The sequence below is a fragment of the Ambystoma mexicanum genome, chromosome 4q (assembly GCF_040938575.1).
Source record: "Ambystoma mexicanum isolate Mex_15411 chromosome 4q, UKY_AmexF1_1, whole genome shotgun sequence".
NCBI classification, from domain to species: domain Eukaryota; kingdom Metazoa; phylum Chordata; class Amphibia; order Caudata; family Ambystomatidae; genus Ambystoma; species Ambystoma mexicanum.
In genome coordinates, this window is record NC_090928.1 from 975,463,860 (window position 1) to 975,480,672 (window position 16,813).

Here is a 16,813-nt window from a genome sequence, read left to right on the forward strand (position 1 = left end):
TGGTGTTCCCTTGTTACCCAAACAACCTTTTACAGAGCATATTGGCAAGAAGGTTTTGTCCAAGACCCCAAACATCCGAGTGAGCATATACGTTTACCACCATGTCCTACATATCGCTAGAATACTTTATGCATTCAGAATCAGATTGTTACATGCAGCACCACAACTACTCTAGTAGTACACTAGACAGCCTCTGAGCATAGTGCTGGTTATAAGGCTAACTCTGCATCTCCTATATTCCCAGCCATCTTCATCAAGTATCGATTCCTCTGGCTTACTTCCAAAATACATGAAGACTGACGCCAGCAGAATGGTTAATACTCGACTTCTGACCACTCAATATACCAACCAACTACACCCCTCACTCACTACATGTTAAGTAGGTTACATTTGAGACACATTTGAAGTAAAATCCTAGCTAATCATGTTCGAATACATTTATTAGGTTGTTTCAGGAAAGGATGTAAAGTCCCTCTGCTGCTCCAGGAATAGATATTTAATTAACTACCTTGAAAGTCTGGGAGCTCCAACACCATTTGTTACATGGACTAATCAGATGCACCTTGTTATGCATATTGGTTTGTTAACACCTCAGTGTCACTCGGGACATAATGTAAAGCTATTTACTTTATACATCACCTGCCTATCACAGCTAGTAAGTTGATAATAGATCATTTAGGGGAAACCAAGAGGAAAACTGCACTTTTAAGCCATCTTTCAACTGGCAGACTTCTAATTATGAAACCACATTTAGAAAAAGTAAAAACAGAACACATGCCTGGGAAAATTCCTGTCAACCTCTTGGTGCTTGACATTAGTTTAGTGATGCTTCAGATTGCGCTCAAGACCTTGCAGGCTGTAGCTTTCTCCACCCTTGCTCCACCAAACAGCCAATGGTCTTCTACTCTTGGACTAGGCCTCTGAATAAGACTAGCAGTTCCAATATCTGCAGTTATTTAATCAGTTGCAGCAGGTCTATTATGCAGACACCAACTAGTATTGACAGTACATTGAGCCCCGCTTACACCCAACACGACTAATTTAGAGCTCTCCAAAACTGCCTTGCAACCAAACTAACATCTATTCTCTTCAGAAAATCCATATAAGATGGACCGATACATCCATCGTTACATGAAGCACTTTCCTTGCCCAATTGCCCGAAATACCCCTTACCACTCTCCCTATAAGCATTCCCCACTTGCATAGCACCTCTCCAGAAGCCCTTAAACTGATGGATCATTGAAACAAAACGTTTATGGCCAAAGTTCTCAAATGCTCCATGTGCTTATTCCCTTTGAATCTTCAGATTAAGATACTATGTAAAACCAGGACAAAGGAACTAAAAAAATACAATGCACTGTATGAGAAAGACCTTGACATCTTAGCCGGTATCCCAAATAAATCTTTGACATGTTTTATTGAATATATGCATATATAAAAAAATACATTAACAGATAAGTGCTTTTAAAATACATAAATTAGCTTTGTGCAATAAAGGCCATATATTATTTTCACATAATGCAAAATTCAAATACATTTGTAGGCAACCATATAAATAAAGACTATAAATATGTAAACAGGTTTCTCCAGTTGTGCTAGTGTGGAAAACCATGGTATCGTATCAAAAAACCGAACATGAAATGCAGAATTTAAAATGCTGCATGTTGGTGGGTTTAGTGGGGTTTTGGGGACTGCGGGAGTCTCCCCCACAAATATGCAGCCAAAAATGTTTAACGAAAGAAAATTCGCCATATTCGTCCGACTCTGAGGCGATCACAGATCCGAAAACCACCAGGGTCAATATTTGCGATATTCTACACCACAAGGCTTCCTCAAAGGAGTGTGACAGCGGTGACAGCGTTGACAGTGTTCCACTTTCCCCGTTTGCACCTTGTACTTTGCATCTGCCTCCACTCTATTTTCAGAAGAAAAAGAACAATCAGTGTTTGGTTTTGTTATATGGCTTACTGCAGTTATCTACACAAGCGATGATGAAACCAGGATAGTTCATGGAACAGTTTTACATTATACGGCCCTGCACTGCCTCAGCTATGGTGTTTACTTGCTATGAAAGTAAGACTGGGGAAGGCTCCAAGTGTGCTTCTTACGGTAACAGTTATGGTAACAGAAATATTAATACTTTTACAAGGTGGGTGCCCACTACTACAGGACAGCTTCAAATGAGAGCTCACTAGATTTCAATTAAATGTAATACTGGAGGCAAAAAGGTACAATTTTAGCTAATACACATTTACAGAATTTCAGTTTGTCACTCATCCACACCTTGCTTTGTTCCTCAGGGTCTAGTAATTTTGAAGCATGCAGGAAATCTGAACCTAACGAAAAATTCTAATGTAGGCAATACAACCATGTCATGATTCTCCATAGAGAAGCTGCAACCCATTCCCTCCCCACCAGCTTATAACCAGTCATTGCACTGTGTGCACGTTACTAATCAGTGTCTTGAGCTAGTATTCGAAGTGACTTTCTAATCGGTCTTCTATAGTTATAATCTAGGATTCTATGCAAAGTATTCAAAAACACAACCGATGTCCAAGAGTAGTGCAACTGTCCACTTGCAAGCTCTGGCCCTTACAAGCACAGGTATTCATACCTCTGCCTTAATCTGTAAATGCCTTGACTGAAAGAATGGCAGAGCCAAGGACAGGCGATGGAGCAGATTCCTCCCATAGGAACAAAACCCCATCAGTACACTAGTTACTACTTGTATATGCCAGCACTTCCTTCCTCCAGACTTACTAATGATTATGAACCAGATAGCAGTGCTCCTCAGTGTTCTTCAGTTTGGCGAGTCGGCAGGTACCACCCCAATACTTCGGCAAAGCCAAGTATTTGATTGAGGTAGTGTTCCAGGAGTAATGCTTATGGACCTCACATGCTGCAGCTCCGCAGACTACATCAAACACATTGCTAGGTGGTTACTTTTTGCACATTGAGTGCAAAAATTCTTGCAAAAGTAAAATCTACATGTGTATGCATCTCAATAAAAGATGACGGGCCACAGAAATCTGCATCCCTAAAAGAGGGTCACCATACAGAGGTATACGTACCTGTGAACCCACGCAGTCGGTGTGTTACACCGACCATAGTCTGTTCACTCCCCCACCAATCCACCTTGCCTGTTCCTCTCGTTTCACCTGCCTTGGCAATTAAAAAGGGTTTCCCGATATGGGTAGGATCAGAAGCTCTGAAATCCTCGTTTCTATACACATTTCACACCTCAGAGCCCTTTCTAAATCTAGACAATGCAATCTCATTTCTGCCTCAGAAGGGAGCAGGAAAAGGTGCTCTTAGCTGGTCTGGAAAAGGTGTCCTGCCGACATAGCTTAGACCTCAGTGTTGCTGATGTGACGGCAACCAAAAGGTTTTCCATGCGAGGAGGCGTTAAGTAGTACTCAAAGTGGATATGCAACTGCAGCAAGCACAATAAGGCCCCATGACGCGAGAGCCCTTTACCAATGTAAACCATCTTCACTGATCCCAAGAGACTTCCAAGAGTCCGCCTAAATGCCTGTGGACGAAAGATGGGATAGAACTTCTCATAACTAAAAAAGGCCACTACTCTTGTGCGCAACGAGTGGCACAAGATCGTTTGATACTGCAACTCGCAAAGACTGAGATGTCAACTCGCAAGCCATACTGTCCCTAGAGTAGCCTATCCAAAAGTGAACAGATGGCTTAATGTTTTGAATCCCTCCCAATCATTGCTCCGAGCAACCCCCCCCACCCCAAAATACTTTAGCCAATTATGCACCCACCTCAAAAGATGCAGACCAGTCTCATTTGCTAGGTCACATCCCTTACGCACGAGAAACCCCATGTTTCAGCCTCATTGGGTGTCAGAAGGCATGGCTTGTCCAAAGAAATTCCAGTGGCTACAATGGATTTAAAATCTTCCACTTTGTTTATATTTCGGTCACCCTAAGGGAGAGAGGGTATCACCAGGAAGGAGTCCATGGCACACTGTACTAGGAAACTAAGCAAGTGCCAAACCTGTTGATCATATTTGCCTTTCCAAGTAGAGCAGAGATAGCCTATCATTTCAGGATGGAGTGCTGCTTTTGGTGGCAGTACTACACCAGATTTGCATATGGCTGGTCTCATTGTGCAATGATTCATATTGTTGAAACGTGTTGTAAAAGGGTGCCCAGAACAATGGCAGCAGGGAAGATTAATTCTGGACTGCACTACCACATGTTGCAATTATACCCAGGCTAGCGCATCAGCACATACCAAATGAGTGTTGCAGTGCAGGACAGCTCAATCTCCCAGAAGCTGGAACACGCTATACCACACGTGAAGCAGGTCAGTACAATATTTTAGGCCCTTCAGAATTACTAGCAATAGCAAACATCCTATGCTTGACATGAACTTTAGAATGACTGAGGGGAAAGGAGAAACAAGCATACCAATCAGTTCCACAGAAAGGCCTCCATGGACGACAAACCATTTGCCATCCATGGCTCTGAAACAGATTGAAGAAAAACCTTCATTTTGAAAGTTAGTTTCATCATTTGATGGGGCAGCCACAGTCGAGAGCCCAATAATCTGCAATTGCACAGCCAGGGTCGTTAGAGGGGAAATGGCCCCTCACAGCTGTAGATTGAGATTGCAAACTCCTCATTGCATGTATACTGGTATCATTTTGCCTTAGGATCTTAAAACTCCATCAGGACCATGAAGACTAGTTTGAACAGGGAGGGTGAAGGACAGTTTATGTACGACCCAGATGCATACCTGAAGGTGATCCAGGCTATAACTCCCCCCCACCCCCAAAGTAAATTAAAAACATTTTGTTTAGATGCCACTGGAAGTTTGGCAGTTATTCTTTATTTTTTATTGATTTAGCTGATTTTTATCAACTTTAAAATATTAGTTTACAATGTAAAGACAACATCCCATTCAATAATAAAAATATAGCATCAATTTTATCAATCCAACTTTGCTCAGACGATTGTACAGAATTATTAAAATTACTAAAATCGCTTCTACAATAAAAATACAAATCAAAATTGCAACCAATGAATTTCATGACAAAATCAAGTGGAAGTTCTTTCGATTGATCAAGGTCCTAATTAAAAATGTTCTAGTTCAGTTACAATGCATGTAGCAAACCAATGACAGCAATTCTCATTGAAGTTAATTTTCCAGAAAAAATTAGTTGCCACAACATGTTTGGTGCAATTTCTTGCTAGTCTTGCAACTGTTTTGTTTTTAACTACGAATGTGTTAGGACAGTCAATAAACGGCACAAGGTTTCTTATTGGGAAATCAAAATCGACAACATTCTCATGTTTAGCAATAATTCCACGCCTCGCTTGTGTTCATCTAGTAAGCACATTAAATCTGATGTAGAAAATCCAATCTATGCGAGGCAGAAAGCATATATAGCTCTACCACATCTCTTTAGTCTTGAAAGAGATGGTTTCTAAAATCCTGATAAGTTTGACATTAATCTCTTGTCCCGAGACAATCATGTTGAAAAAGTGATCTTTACTCGACCAGGATTAGCTACAAGAATTTGGATCGAAATGTCAACTGCTGCTAGGTATGAAAAACTTTTGCATAAAAATGTTTTGTAGAAAACATGTATTTGAATAAAACATTTGATTGAGACGCAACCAACATTTCCTAATAAGTGCCACAGTTGGCATGCATATAAAGATACAAGACCCAATGTATATCTAATCCAAACAATTGGAACACATTTCGGCAGACTTAAGAATTTGCTGCAAGAATTTTGCTGCAAGAATTTTGTCACATCGTTGATGAAATTGCCTTGGTTTCTGAACCATACAACGATATATGGTTGATATATGGTTGACCTTTTGGTGATAGAACGTGAGATCAGGAGTAATGGAAAATTTACCATATTTCCCTCATATGATCATTGTTTGGGAGAAAGCTATAGTCTATTCCCCTCAGCAGGCAGGTCTTATTTTGATCACTTCGCACAAATGTGTATTGATGAGCAATCTCCAATACAGTATTCTGCAATGACCATGATTTTCCTCGACACCTCCTCCCCATACAAATCGTGACTTGTTCTTTCGAGATCAATAGATTTTGTTGGACAAAAGTTGCGAGAGCATCAAGTAGTCTCTGCAGGCCCCGAGGCGTTTTGGACATCAGAACAAGGTCGTCCGCATATGGAAGGGCTGGCATTAATTGGGAGGCTAATTACAGGGCATCAGTGGTGATGCCCCCAAAAGAGGCCCCCCTGCCCCCCATGTCAGAAGTTAGAGGGCCGAAGCAAGTATACATCCCTGCTTCAGCATTCTCTGTTGACTGAAGCAGTTCAATCACCTTCCAGCGTCAATCAAATCTGTACTTTGGTGTTGGTAAATTAGATAAGATTGAAAGTACATTCAGCACGGTTTAGTTTATTAAATAGAAGCTCTGAAGACAGTGGAATGCTGCCCGGAAGTCATCGAATACCAGGTAAAGGTTGTTTTATTAAAGATGTGATTTGATGCAAGTAAATGGTACGCAAATTAATTGCTGTGCCAAGCCCTGCCACAAAACCGGTTTGACACAGTTCACATTATTAAGGTTCAATAGCCCATAGGTTAAAGTCTCAAGGATGAAGTGAGCAAAATTGTACCTGGCACATCAAGAAAGTCTATCAGTCTATAGTTGGAATGATACAATCAAGCGCCCTTCTTAAATATGGGAACAATGACAGATCGGCACCACAATTCGGGAATGACCAGTGTTGTCAAAATGTTAGTAAAGGTGTTTATATTATTCAATCCATCTGGACCTGGGGCCCGCGAGCTACTGGATTTTGATATATACTATAGTACATCCTGTTATTTGTAACTTTATTTCATTTGTACACAGAAACTGTCTGGTCAGGCTTTGAGCATACATATTAGAATATTAACGTATCCATTTGTCTTCTGATACTCCATTGATTTGTACAGGCATTTGGTGAGATTTAATTGGCCAAATTATGCAAAGACCATATCTGTGATGACACTTTAGTATTAATTGCGCTAATTTCACCACCACACTGGGCCTTTCGCAGCCAATTCTTATAATCTCAATGTTTAAGGCTCCAGCTCTCAGAACGGAAGCAGCAAGATTTAGTTTTTTGGTTTTCGAAAAAAATTGTTTCTGCATTTGCGGATCAAATATGTTTCTTATTACAATGTAAATTTCCCACAGAGTGGATTTTGAAAAGCTGCAAGGCATCAGTATGTCTCCCCTGTAAATATAGCTGCTAAGCAAGATGGAGCTCAGAATATTGTTAAGCTACAAGGAGTCTTCATTCCAACGAAAACGAGATCTTGAATTATTAACAATGATTTGTTCATTGTAACTAATGGATTTCCCTTGGATATCTGTCATTTCTAGAGACTAATGTAGGGTCACCATCTCTGGGTCACTATGGGCCTGTTTTATCTAAACATTTGACTTTAGTGAACATACTCATCTACATATATGTAGTCAATAATGGACTCCCTTATCTATGCCATGTGCTTTGCAGTGGAATATCACCCATTATAGAGCCGTTTTATTAACTGTCACTCTTTCATAAGGCTTGTCCATTTGGTACAAGCCATATTAGCAGTTTGTCTTGACAAACACTACATTTAAATCTCCAGTTATTGTAGTAGTGATATCTGGAGCTTGTTGCCACATTCAGATTTTCAAGATCTTGAAAATCTGATTTCTGTAAATATTGATAAGAGCCATTACACCTTCGGGAAAAATAATTTTAACCATTTCCAATTGTTGATTAGGTGCCAACTAGGGATGAATTTGAAACCTGAGCTTCCCTTGACAGCTACCATTAAGCTTGAAGTAGGCCGCCCTTCCTGTACAGCATTAGCTGGATGTAAAAATTGTTGCTCCATGTTAGCACTTCAGGAAGCCTGGCTGACGGAGCTGCCATGTCAAATGAATTGATTCATCACCATCACTACACAAAAGCGAAAGACCTTGCATATTCCAACTGGCGAGAGTTACTAAATTACGCACGTTTCCAGTAGCTAGTTTTGGTTTTCTACTTGGACCACATTGTAAAGAAGATTGTCCATCATTGACTGATGGGGTGAATGTAGTAGTATAATTATGTTTGTTAAAGAGCCTCTCCTGGGACGACATTTCTGGGTTGGTGAGCAGTTCCACTGTTGGCTACATTGAACACTGTAGGATCTTGATCTATGACAAAACCTAAAGCAAAGCGCTCCATTTTGACTTGTTATATGCTGTTCCTCACTACCCCTGAACGAATCCACAACCTCATCACAGACAAATCAACATTTAAAATTTCAACCTGATCTACTGACTTTATAAGACTGATATTATAAGCTGATGCATTTTGCAACTTACAATCCTTGTTTCTTCTAACCATTCCACTGTGCAGGTCAGTACATTGATACTGAGAATTCCGATCTAAATGAGCAGATGCGTTATGAGTGTAGTTCCAGATTGGATTGTCCATGGAAACATCAATGATCGTCAGTCTCTCGAAGTAGTTTGAGTACCAAACAATGAGTCTCCTGCTTCGAAGTTAAATATTCTTCAGTAGATCTATTAATTTCCGCTCTAATTTGCAGATGCACCCCATCACTCGATGACAGCTCACTTTTAGTCAGTCTTCTCAATCTGGTCAGATGTTTTACTATTCAAGTTAATGTAATCAGCCACAGGTTGACTATTGAGCATGTATTTTTGTGAAGCGGTTATGGCCGTAACTAGATCCAAGGGGGATAGGCAACAGGTAAAATTAATTTGATTGCATCACCTTTGACACGCCATGTTTTTGTACTTATTGAGCACAGCTGTACTAGCACAAACAGTCTTAGGAATTTGAATTTCCGTATCAATTTAAATCTACTACAAAGTATAGTGTTAATCAGTTTCTTATTCTTCGATTTCTTTTGTAAACTGATATAATCCGGTCTTTAATTTCCGGTCCTTTTGACACATACGTTGGTTACATCAACAGCACTGTTTTTGGTGCCATTTACATATTAGATTAGATCTGCTCAACTCCATAAGTGTACTGAATGCAATATCCTAATGTGACACCATTATTAACCATATGCAAAGCATGTTGCCTGTATCTTTCATGCATTTTTTTACTTTACTGGAGCGACTTTGGCTGTTGACGGATGCTAATCTTACAACTGATTGTGCCATCTGAACTCAAATTCATTGACTATGTGCAACAAAGGGTGTATGTAGTCCCTCTGCTGTTAGAACACACTTTGGCGTTCTTGATGTTTTCCTCTTTTTGCGGGAAGATACGCCCTTTTGTTTCACACTATTTATGTATTACTCAATGTTGGCTGAAAAACAAACTTACTTACCGTTCTTTAGGTTTGTCCTGCTGTTATGTACACTGTTACTAGTATGCCAACACCACATGCATATATATCATGACAGGAGACACTTCCACCGAGTACAATTTACTTACGCTCCTACCCATACATTCTAGTGACGCAGCCACATCCTTGCATTCCCTAGGCAACAACCAAGCGGCACATCAATGAGCATGCGCACTAATATTCACACTTTTCACCCGCGCATGCGCACTAGCTCGCGTGTCCCATTTCCAACCCGCGCATGCGCTCGAACAACCAGTACACCGCTCCTCTCAGTTTAAGATGCCGGCTTCAGCATTACACTGTCTGCTGACATGGCAAGCAGACGCTGAATTATCTCCTCCGCAGAGCTGACTCAACCGCCTCTGTATCCCTACTTCTCACCAGGTAAACTGATGGCCACGCCGCGCCCTTCACTACAGCCCTCCCTTTTTCGTGTACTGCTCATTGCACAGCTGTTTTTGGTTGATATTAGACTCTCTCCCACCTTTCTCTTTACGCAGAGGCACGTCCCGCATTCACACATCTGTGTTTGCACCATCTGCATCGTTGCTGCTACCAGTTTAAAAACGCAGAGCTCCCCTTCATTGCGGGCTTCTTGCTGCTGGTCCACAGCATTCCCACGAACCCACGCATTGCTGATCTACATCCATCCAGAAGATCAGGTAATCTTGTTCAAGCACAATGTTTGCTTGCCCCCATAGGCAGCACACTTTCGTGCAACCACATGCACTTTCAGCATTTTATTGGTTCTGAACAATCATTTGTTCCTACGTCTTTTTCCTCTCATTTTTAGACAAATGCCCTGAGCACAGCCTTGCTCTCCAGACACTTGCTGCAAGGTTCCGTTTACCACAAGGACATTGGAAGTCAATCTCCATCACCCACTTCTATTTATCGAGGTCAGTCACTGGACAGCACAAGCCCACAAGTTACAGTATGTTTGACACTCTTTACCCTTAGGGGGTTTTTAATTTGGTTTTTATTACATGCTAATATCACGTTTTTTTGCCACAACACTGCAGTGTTTTATCCACACTAATCACGTCCTCACTTCATTCCTCCACATAGGGAGACCGGGTCAAGACCCTTGAAGGCGTTCCACGCCGAAACGTCACAGGACCATTTTCCACCAGGGCCAATCATGCCAGTCCCCATACACCATCTGATCAATATCTAGACGTAGACCAAAGACTTGGTTACCTCCCCAAAATATCCAGTACACCTTGGAAACATCAGGATGTTTTTGTGAAGACTAAACTCCGGTTCACTATTTACAGTTTTACGTTCCATGTGTTTTTTTTACCATAATTGCTGTAAAATTACTCTGCTTTTATGTACATGTATTAGCAAATCTATGACCCTGTTTTAAGAACTTGAATTGTGGCTTCAGTTTGCTCTCCATTTGTTCTGTTTTCAATATGTCTACCAATTTTTAGGCAAGTGTTGTTCAAAAAAACACACTATGGGAAACTGAACCCATATCCTTTGTGACATCAGCTGAATAAATAAGCTAATAGTCACCCGTGATGATCTTTTTGTATTCTTACCCCTACTAACCATGAGTATACAGTTCCTTTGATACTTAGCATGCAAAATGTTATAACCTTTGCAGCAAATAAAAATGTAAAGGGTAATTGATGTAAATGTATGTGGCAGGACGCCACCCCTTTGTTTCAAACATAAGTGTACTGTGGCATGTTCACATGGACGTATTATTGGTGTGAATGTTGAGAATTCCTTTTACAGATGCTAATGGGTAAATAGGAAGCTTGCACGAGTCGGAGAATGCACTATTGTGCAAGGTTTGAGACCTAATCACCAAGTTAATTAGGGAGGGTGGCAAGTCCAGGTTTGTCACCTTGTCTTTACTAGTCATCCATTGTACAATCTGATCAATTTGCTTAGTTTGCTGCGTAATTCTAAAATCAAGGTCTCAAATAATTTGGATAATGATAGAATAGTCCTACTCATTGCAGCCAACATAATCTCAAGTAAGGGAGGCTGTGCATCGAGATGAACAAGTTACTTCTTACCTGGTGGGATGTTCCTCCAATGTATTCCTCATCTTAGATCTATTCCATTCAGCTTTGCTGCTCTTCGGAATTTTTTTTCGGAAGAGGGTGCCGTGCGTCGATGTCGAGTCGATGGTCTCGAGGGCCTCCGTTGAGGGTGACGATCATGGGGTGTATAAGTAGCACGCGCGGCACCCGTTGGCCTCGGTTCTGTTTTTCCCCTCTTTTGCATCTGATCTTGTACTGTGTAGATTGTGCCAGCAGACAGGTATTAGCCTTGCGAGATTTGAGATGGCAATAACCCGGAAAAAAATCTACAGAGGGGTAGGTTGGGAGGGCGATGAGGAATACGTTGGAGGAACATCCAATCGAAAGAATGTTACCAGGTAAGTAGTAACTTGTTCGAGTGGATTGTGTCCTCCAACGTATTCCTCATCTTAGATGGGCTCCCAAAGCACCATTTTGCATAGTTCCTCTGGAGGAGGGGTCTTTTTTTTTAAATGCCCTTGGTGGCAGAGTAAAGCACTGCTTTTCCAAAAGTTAGCTCCCTAGACTGGGAAGCATCCAGGTTATAGAATTGTGAGAAGGTGTGAAGCGAAGACCAAGTTGCTGCTTCACAAATGGACCTTATAGGGACACCTCTTTGAAGGGCTGTGGAAGAGGCGATGCCTCTGGTGGAATGAGCTCTTAACCCTTCAGGTGGGTCTTTTTGTGCTAGTCTGTAGCATTCTGCAATGCAAAGCACGATCCAGCGTGAAATTGTTTGTTTTGTTAATGATTGAACCAGCTTTCTTCCAGTGTAGCCTATAAACAACTGGTTGTCCACTCTAAGTCTAGAAAGCCTAGAGATGTAAAAAAGCTCTTTTTGGGTCCAGTCTGTGTAGTCTTTCTTCCTCCTTAGAAGGAGGAGGTGGAGGATAGACTGAGGGTAAAACAATTTTCTGATTTGAATGAAAATCAGATATTACCTTTGGTAAAAATGATGGTTTAACCAACACAACTCTGTCCTTATGGAACACAGTATAGGTGGCCCAGAAGATCGTGCCTGCAATTCGCTCACTCTTCTTGCTGATGTTAGAGCAACTAAAAATGCTGTTTTCCATGTTAATAATCTTAATGGACACGTGTGCATAGGCTCAAAAGGGGCACACATTAAGAGTTTTAATACCAAATTTAGATCCCAAATCGGTGCTTGAAATGAGTGAGGAGGAAACACATTGAGACCTTTTATGAATTGGGTCAAAGGAATTTTAAGTAGAAGCATTCTTCCGATGAGCGCTTGAAGATGGAAAGTGCCGCAAGGTAACCTTTCATTGTTCCGATATTCAGACCTCTATGTGCAAGGGTCAGAAGGAAAGATGGTACTTCCGGAATAGAACATAAAAAAGGAGACATTTTTTTCCTTGCACCAGTTGCAAAACATTTTCCAACGGCAACGGTACAGAGACTTTGTTGCTGGCCTTCTTGCCGAAAGCAACACCTCCATAACACCTGGAAGGTTCCAATCCCTGTATCTCAGCCTTTCAGAAGGTTGAGTGTTCTGACCTCTGGGTGGAGAACCTGACCTTCCATTTGAGAGAGAAGGTTCTCTCGGAGGAAGACGTACTGGAGGACAGATGGACATATCTATAAGGTCCGGATACCACGTTCTCCTGGCCCAATCCGGAGCAATTAGGATCATGCAGTTCCCGAAGCGCCTCAGCCTCCTGATGACCTGAGGAATGACGGGAATTGGAGGGAACGCGTACAATAGTGGGAAATTCCAATCCACCACAAACGCGTCCCCCAGGTCTCCTCTCGGGGGAAATTCCCTTGAGCAATACCTTTCGCATTTTTGGTCGGTACTGGTTGTGAATAGGTCTGAGGGGTTCTCCAAAGGGCGAAGATCTCTTGAATGCCTTCCTGAGCCACTTCCCATTTGTGGGACACTGCTCTGCCTGCTCAGAGCATCTGCCGTCATTCTCTTCCTTGGCTAGATGAATTGCCTTTAGAGATTACCTCTTGAATCGCCCAATACCAGAGCTGCATTGCCTCTCTGCACAGGGGTAGTGACCCCACACCTCTTGTTTAGGTAGTGCATTGCCACTGTGTTGTCCGTCATTATCAGGACATTCTTTCCCCTGAAAGATGGCAGGAAGGCCTTCAGCGCTAGTCTGATTACCCTCAGCTCCAAAAGGTTGATGTAGTTTGGACTCCGATGGAGACCAGCGACCGTTTGTCAAATCGTTGGCATGTGCTCCCCACCCCAGGAGTGAGGCGTCCGTCACTACTGTGATCTCCGGCCGTTCTCCCTTTAAGATGTTCTCTGCAAAGGTCCACCATAGAAGGTCTTGTCTGACCTTGTTCGGAATCTGAAGAAGATCCGTCATTTGACCCGAGAACTGGGACCACGTTTAGGGTCCATTGAAGGGATCTCATCCTCAAGCGTGCCTCTGGCACCAGAAAAATGCAGGCTGCCATGAGGCCGAGCAACCATAGAAAGTCGTAAACCTGGATATTTTGGAATTTTGAAACCATCTGAAGAATGTCTTGAGCCCTCGTCTTGGGAGGCAAGCTCTTTCCCAAGGATGTGTCTAATACAGCTCCTATGTATTGAAGCTGTTGGGAAGGTGTCATTTGAGACTTCAAGTTGAGGGAGAAGCCCAGTTTGTGGAGGAAGTGGCGGGTGACTTTCAGATGATCCAAATCTTGCTTGGCAGAGCGCGCTCTGATCAGCAAGTTGTCCAGGTAGGGGTAGACATGAATCCCCCCTCTCCTGAGGTGCGCTGCCACCACTCATTAACTTGGTGAAGACCCTCGGGCGGAGGTTAACCCGAATGGCAGGACTCGAAACGGATAGTGAGAGTCGCCATCAACGAACCTCAGGTATTTTCTGTGCTTGAGATGAATCGGCACATGAAAATAAGCATCCTGGAGGTCCAATGACACCAACCAGTCCTGGAGTTGAAGGGCCTTTAGGATCTGAGAAAGAGTAACCATCTTGAACTTGTCCTTCCCGAGGAACTTGTTCAAGCTTCTTAAGTCCAAGATGGGTCTCAGTCCTGTGTCCTTTTTGGGGGATCAAAAAATACAGGGAGTAGTTCCTCTCCGCTGCAGGTACTGGTTCTATGGCACCTTTCTCCAGTAGGGTTAGAACTTCCTGCTGTAGGAGCGGATTTGAAATCTTAAACGGGTGTCTCCCTGGTGGATTGCTTTGAGGTTGCTTTAGAAAAAGGCAGGCAATAGCCTTGGGCTATTATTTCTAGAGCCCAAACATCTGAAGTAATGGCTCGCCATTCTTGCAGATGCTGCAACAGCCTGCCTCCTACAGGTGTTTTGTGGTGCAAGTCCTCAAAGTGGTTTTGTGGCGGATGTTGCATCCGCTGATGGCAAAGAGGCTGGAGCTGGCTTAGCACGTTTTCCTCGTCCACCACGAGTGGCTTTTCTTTGGCCCCTTTGACTGGCCATTCCTCTCGTTTTCCCGTATGAGGGTATAATAACGATAGGATCGCCCCCTCCATGATTGTCCTTGCGTACGAAAAGGCTGAGGTTGCCTAATAGCAGCTCCTAAAGATTTGGCTGCTGCTTTTGAGGTCTGCAACCTCTCAAGGCTCTCGTCAGCCTTGTTGCCAAAAGGCATGTTCAGGAGGTGGTTCTTCACGTCCAGTGCAAAACCAGACTTCTGTAACCACGCAAACCTGCGCATTACCGTGCTAGTGCCCATGGACCTGCTTACACTATCCGCAGTGTCCAATCCAGATTGAAGGGATTCCTGCATGGCCTCCTTTCCATCTCCAACGATGGCTAGGAAACCTTCCCCTTCTGGTATGTTCTCCGCCGCCATTGCGATGCACTCCCACAGAGTACAAAAATGTTGCCAAGGCACATGTGGAGCTGGCAGATTTTAATGCCATGCTCCCGGCTGAAAATAGCTTCCATGCCCAACCATCCACATGCTTAACGTCCCTGTCTGGAGGGATAGACTAGTACTCACGTTTGTTGGTAGCTGTGGCTGCCTGTATGACCAAACTCTCGGGAGTTGGATGTTTTGACAGATAGCCAGGGTCGCTACTGGATGGGCGGTATTTTGATGCTAGGGATTTATTCACCGGAGGAATAGAATCCGGAGTTTACCAATTCTTGGCCACCCTGTTTTGTAAGGCTACATGAAAAGGTAAAACTGGGTCTTCAGTGGGACCATGGTCCAATATGTCTCAAATCGTTCTGGATGAATTGGGCTGTTGGTTTAGCCCATCCCAAGTAGTCTACCACCTTTGTCATTAAATGACTAAGATGGACTGGCATGCTCTCCTGGATCTGGTCTACCAAAATCATTCTCAGGAGATGTGTCAATGCCACTTGCATTATGTAAGGACTCCAAATCCTTCATCCTGCTTTCTTCCGATATTAAGTATTTGGGACATTTTGGGTGCCATATTCCAACCCAAAAGGTACATCTTCCTCTTCGGATCTCTCCTGATCCTCAAATTGAGGTCAAGGATTTGAAAAACTCCTCTGGGAGAGGTGTAATACTAGATTTTGAAGTAGATACATGTCTTGCAGTTTTCTCCGTACTAAAAAAGTAGGCCCGATCCCAGCGTTTTTTGTTAACGGGGGAGCAATTCTCAAAATAGGGATAAATGACAAGTAAATATATAAGTGTGTCAGGGAACTGGCACTGGAGAATTGCTTACCCCTCACTACTCTAACCTCAAAGATGGGTTGGAAAACTTATTGTCACACATATATACATTTACAAGACAGCATTAATCTGTGCAGACAGCAACTATAGACAGCCACATGCGTGAGCATACATGAAAGTAATTTTAATTGGGGATGTCAAACATATTAGAAGGCAACTCTAATACATCAACAGATAAGAACGCGCACAAAAATGAAAGTACAGTGTTTTGTGTCAGGGAAAATAAGGCAAGGCTACAGGTAACAAAAAACCAGAAAGAACGAACATAAACAAATCCATGGCACAAGTATGGGGGCGACCTTCGCGCCAGACTTGGCCAATTTATTCATGGACCATTTTGAAAGCACCTCTATCTACAATCCATCTAATCCTTTCAAAGACAAAAATGTTTTTGTTATATAGACGATGTGTTTATGATCTGGCAGGGGGACCTCCCTCGCCTGCATTCTTTTTTAGAATGGTTAAATAATCACAACCCACACATTAAATTCACCATGACTTTTGACGCAACCACTATTCCTTTCTTGGATCTTTCCATCTTTAAAACTGAAGCAGACACCCTGAACACTAGCCTTTTTCGTAAACCTACGGACAAAAATACACTTCTCAGATACAACAGCTTCCATCCTCTTAGCCTACGAGAGAATCTACCCATTGGGCAATTCTTAAGACTAAGAAGAAATTGTACTGATCTTGGTGACTTTATCTGAGAAAGTAAAGATTTGAAACAACGTTTATCCAGTAGGGGTTACCCCAAA

The 16,813-nt window shown here is 42.5% G+C and overlaps 1 protein-coding gene across 1 annotated transcript in view; it reads right to left on the reverse strand.

Annotated features, from left to right (window-relative positions):
- Window positions 1-1,391: 1,391 nt before the first annotated feature.
- LOC138468115 (serine/threonine-protein kinase Nek2-like) overlaps window positions 1,392-16,813 on the reverse strand; it is a 293,190-nt gene continuing 277,768 nt past the window's right edge. Inside the window, exon 8 of the mRNA XM_069608532.1 lies at window positions 1,392-1,915. Coding sequence (XP_069464633.1) covers window positions 1,798-1,915 — 118 coding nt within the window. The 3' untranslated portion in view covers window positions 1,392-1,797. The remainder of the gene's footprint in view (window positions 1,916-16,813) is intronic.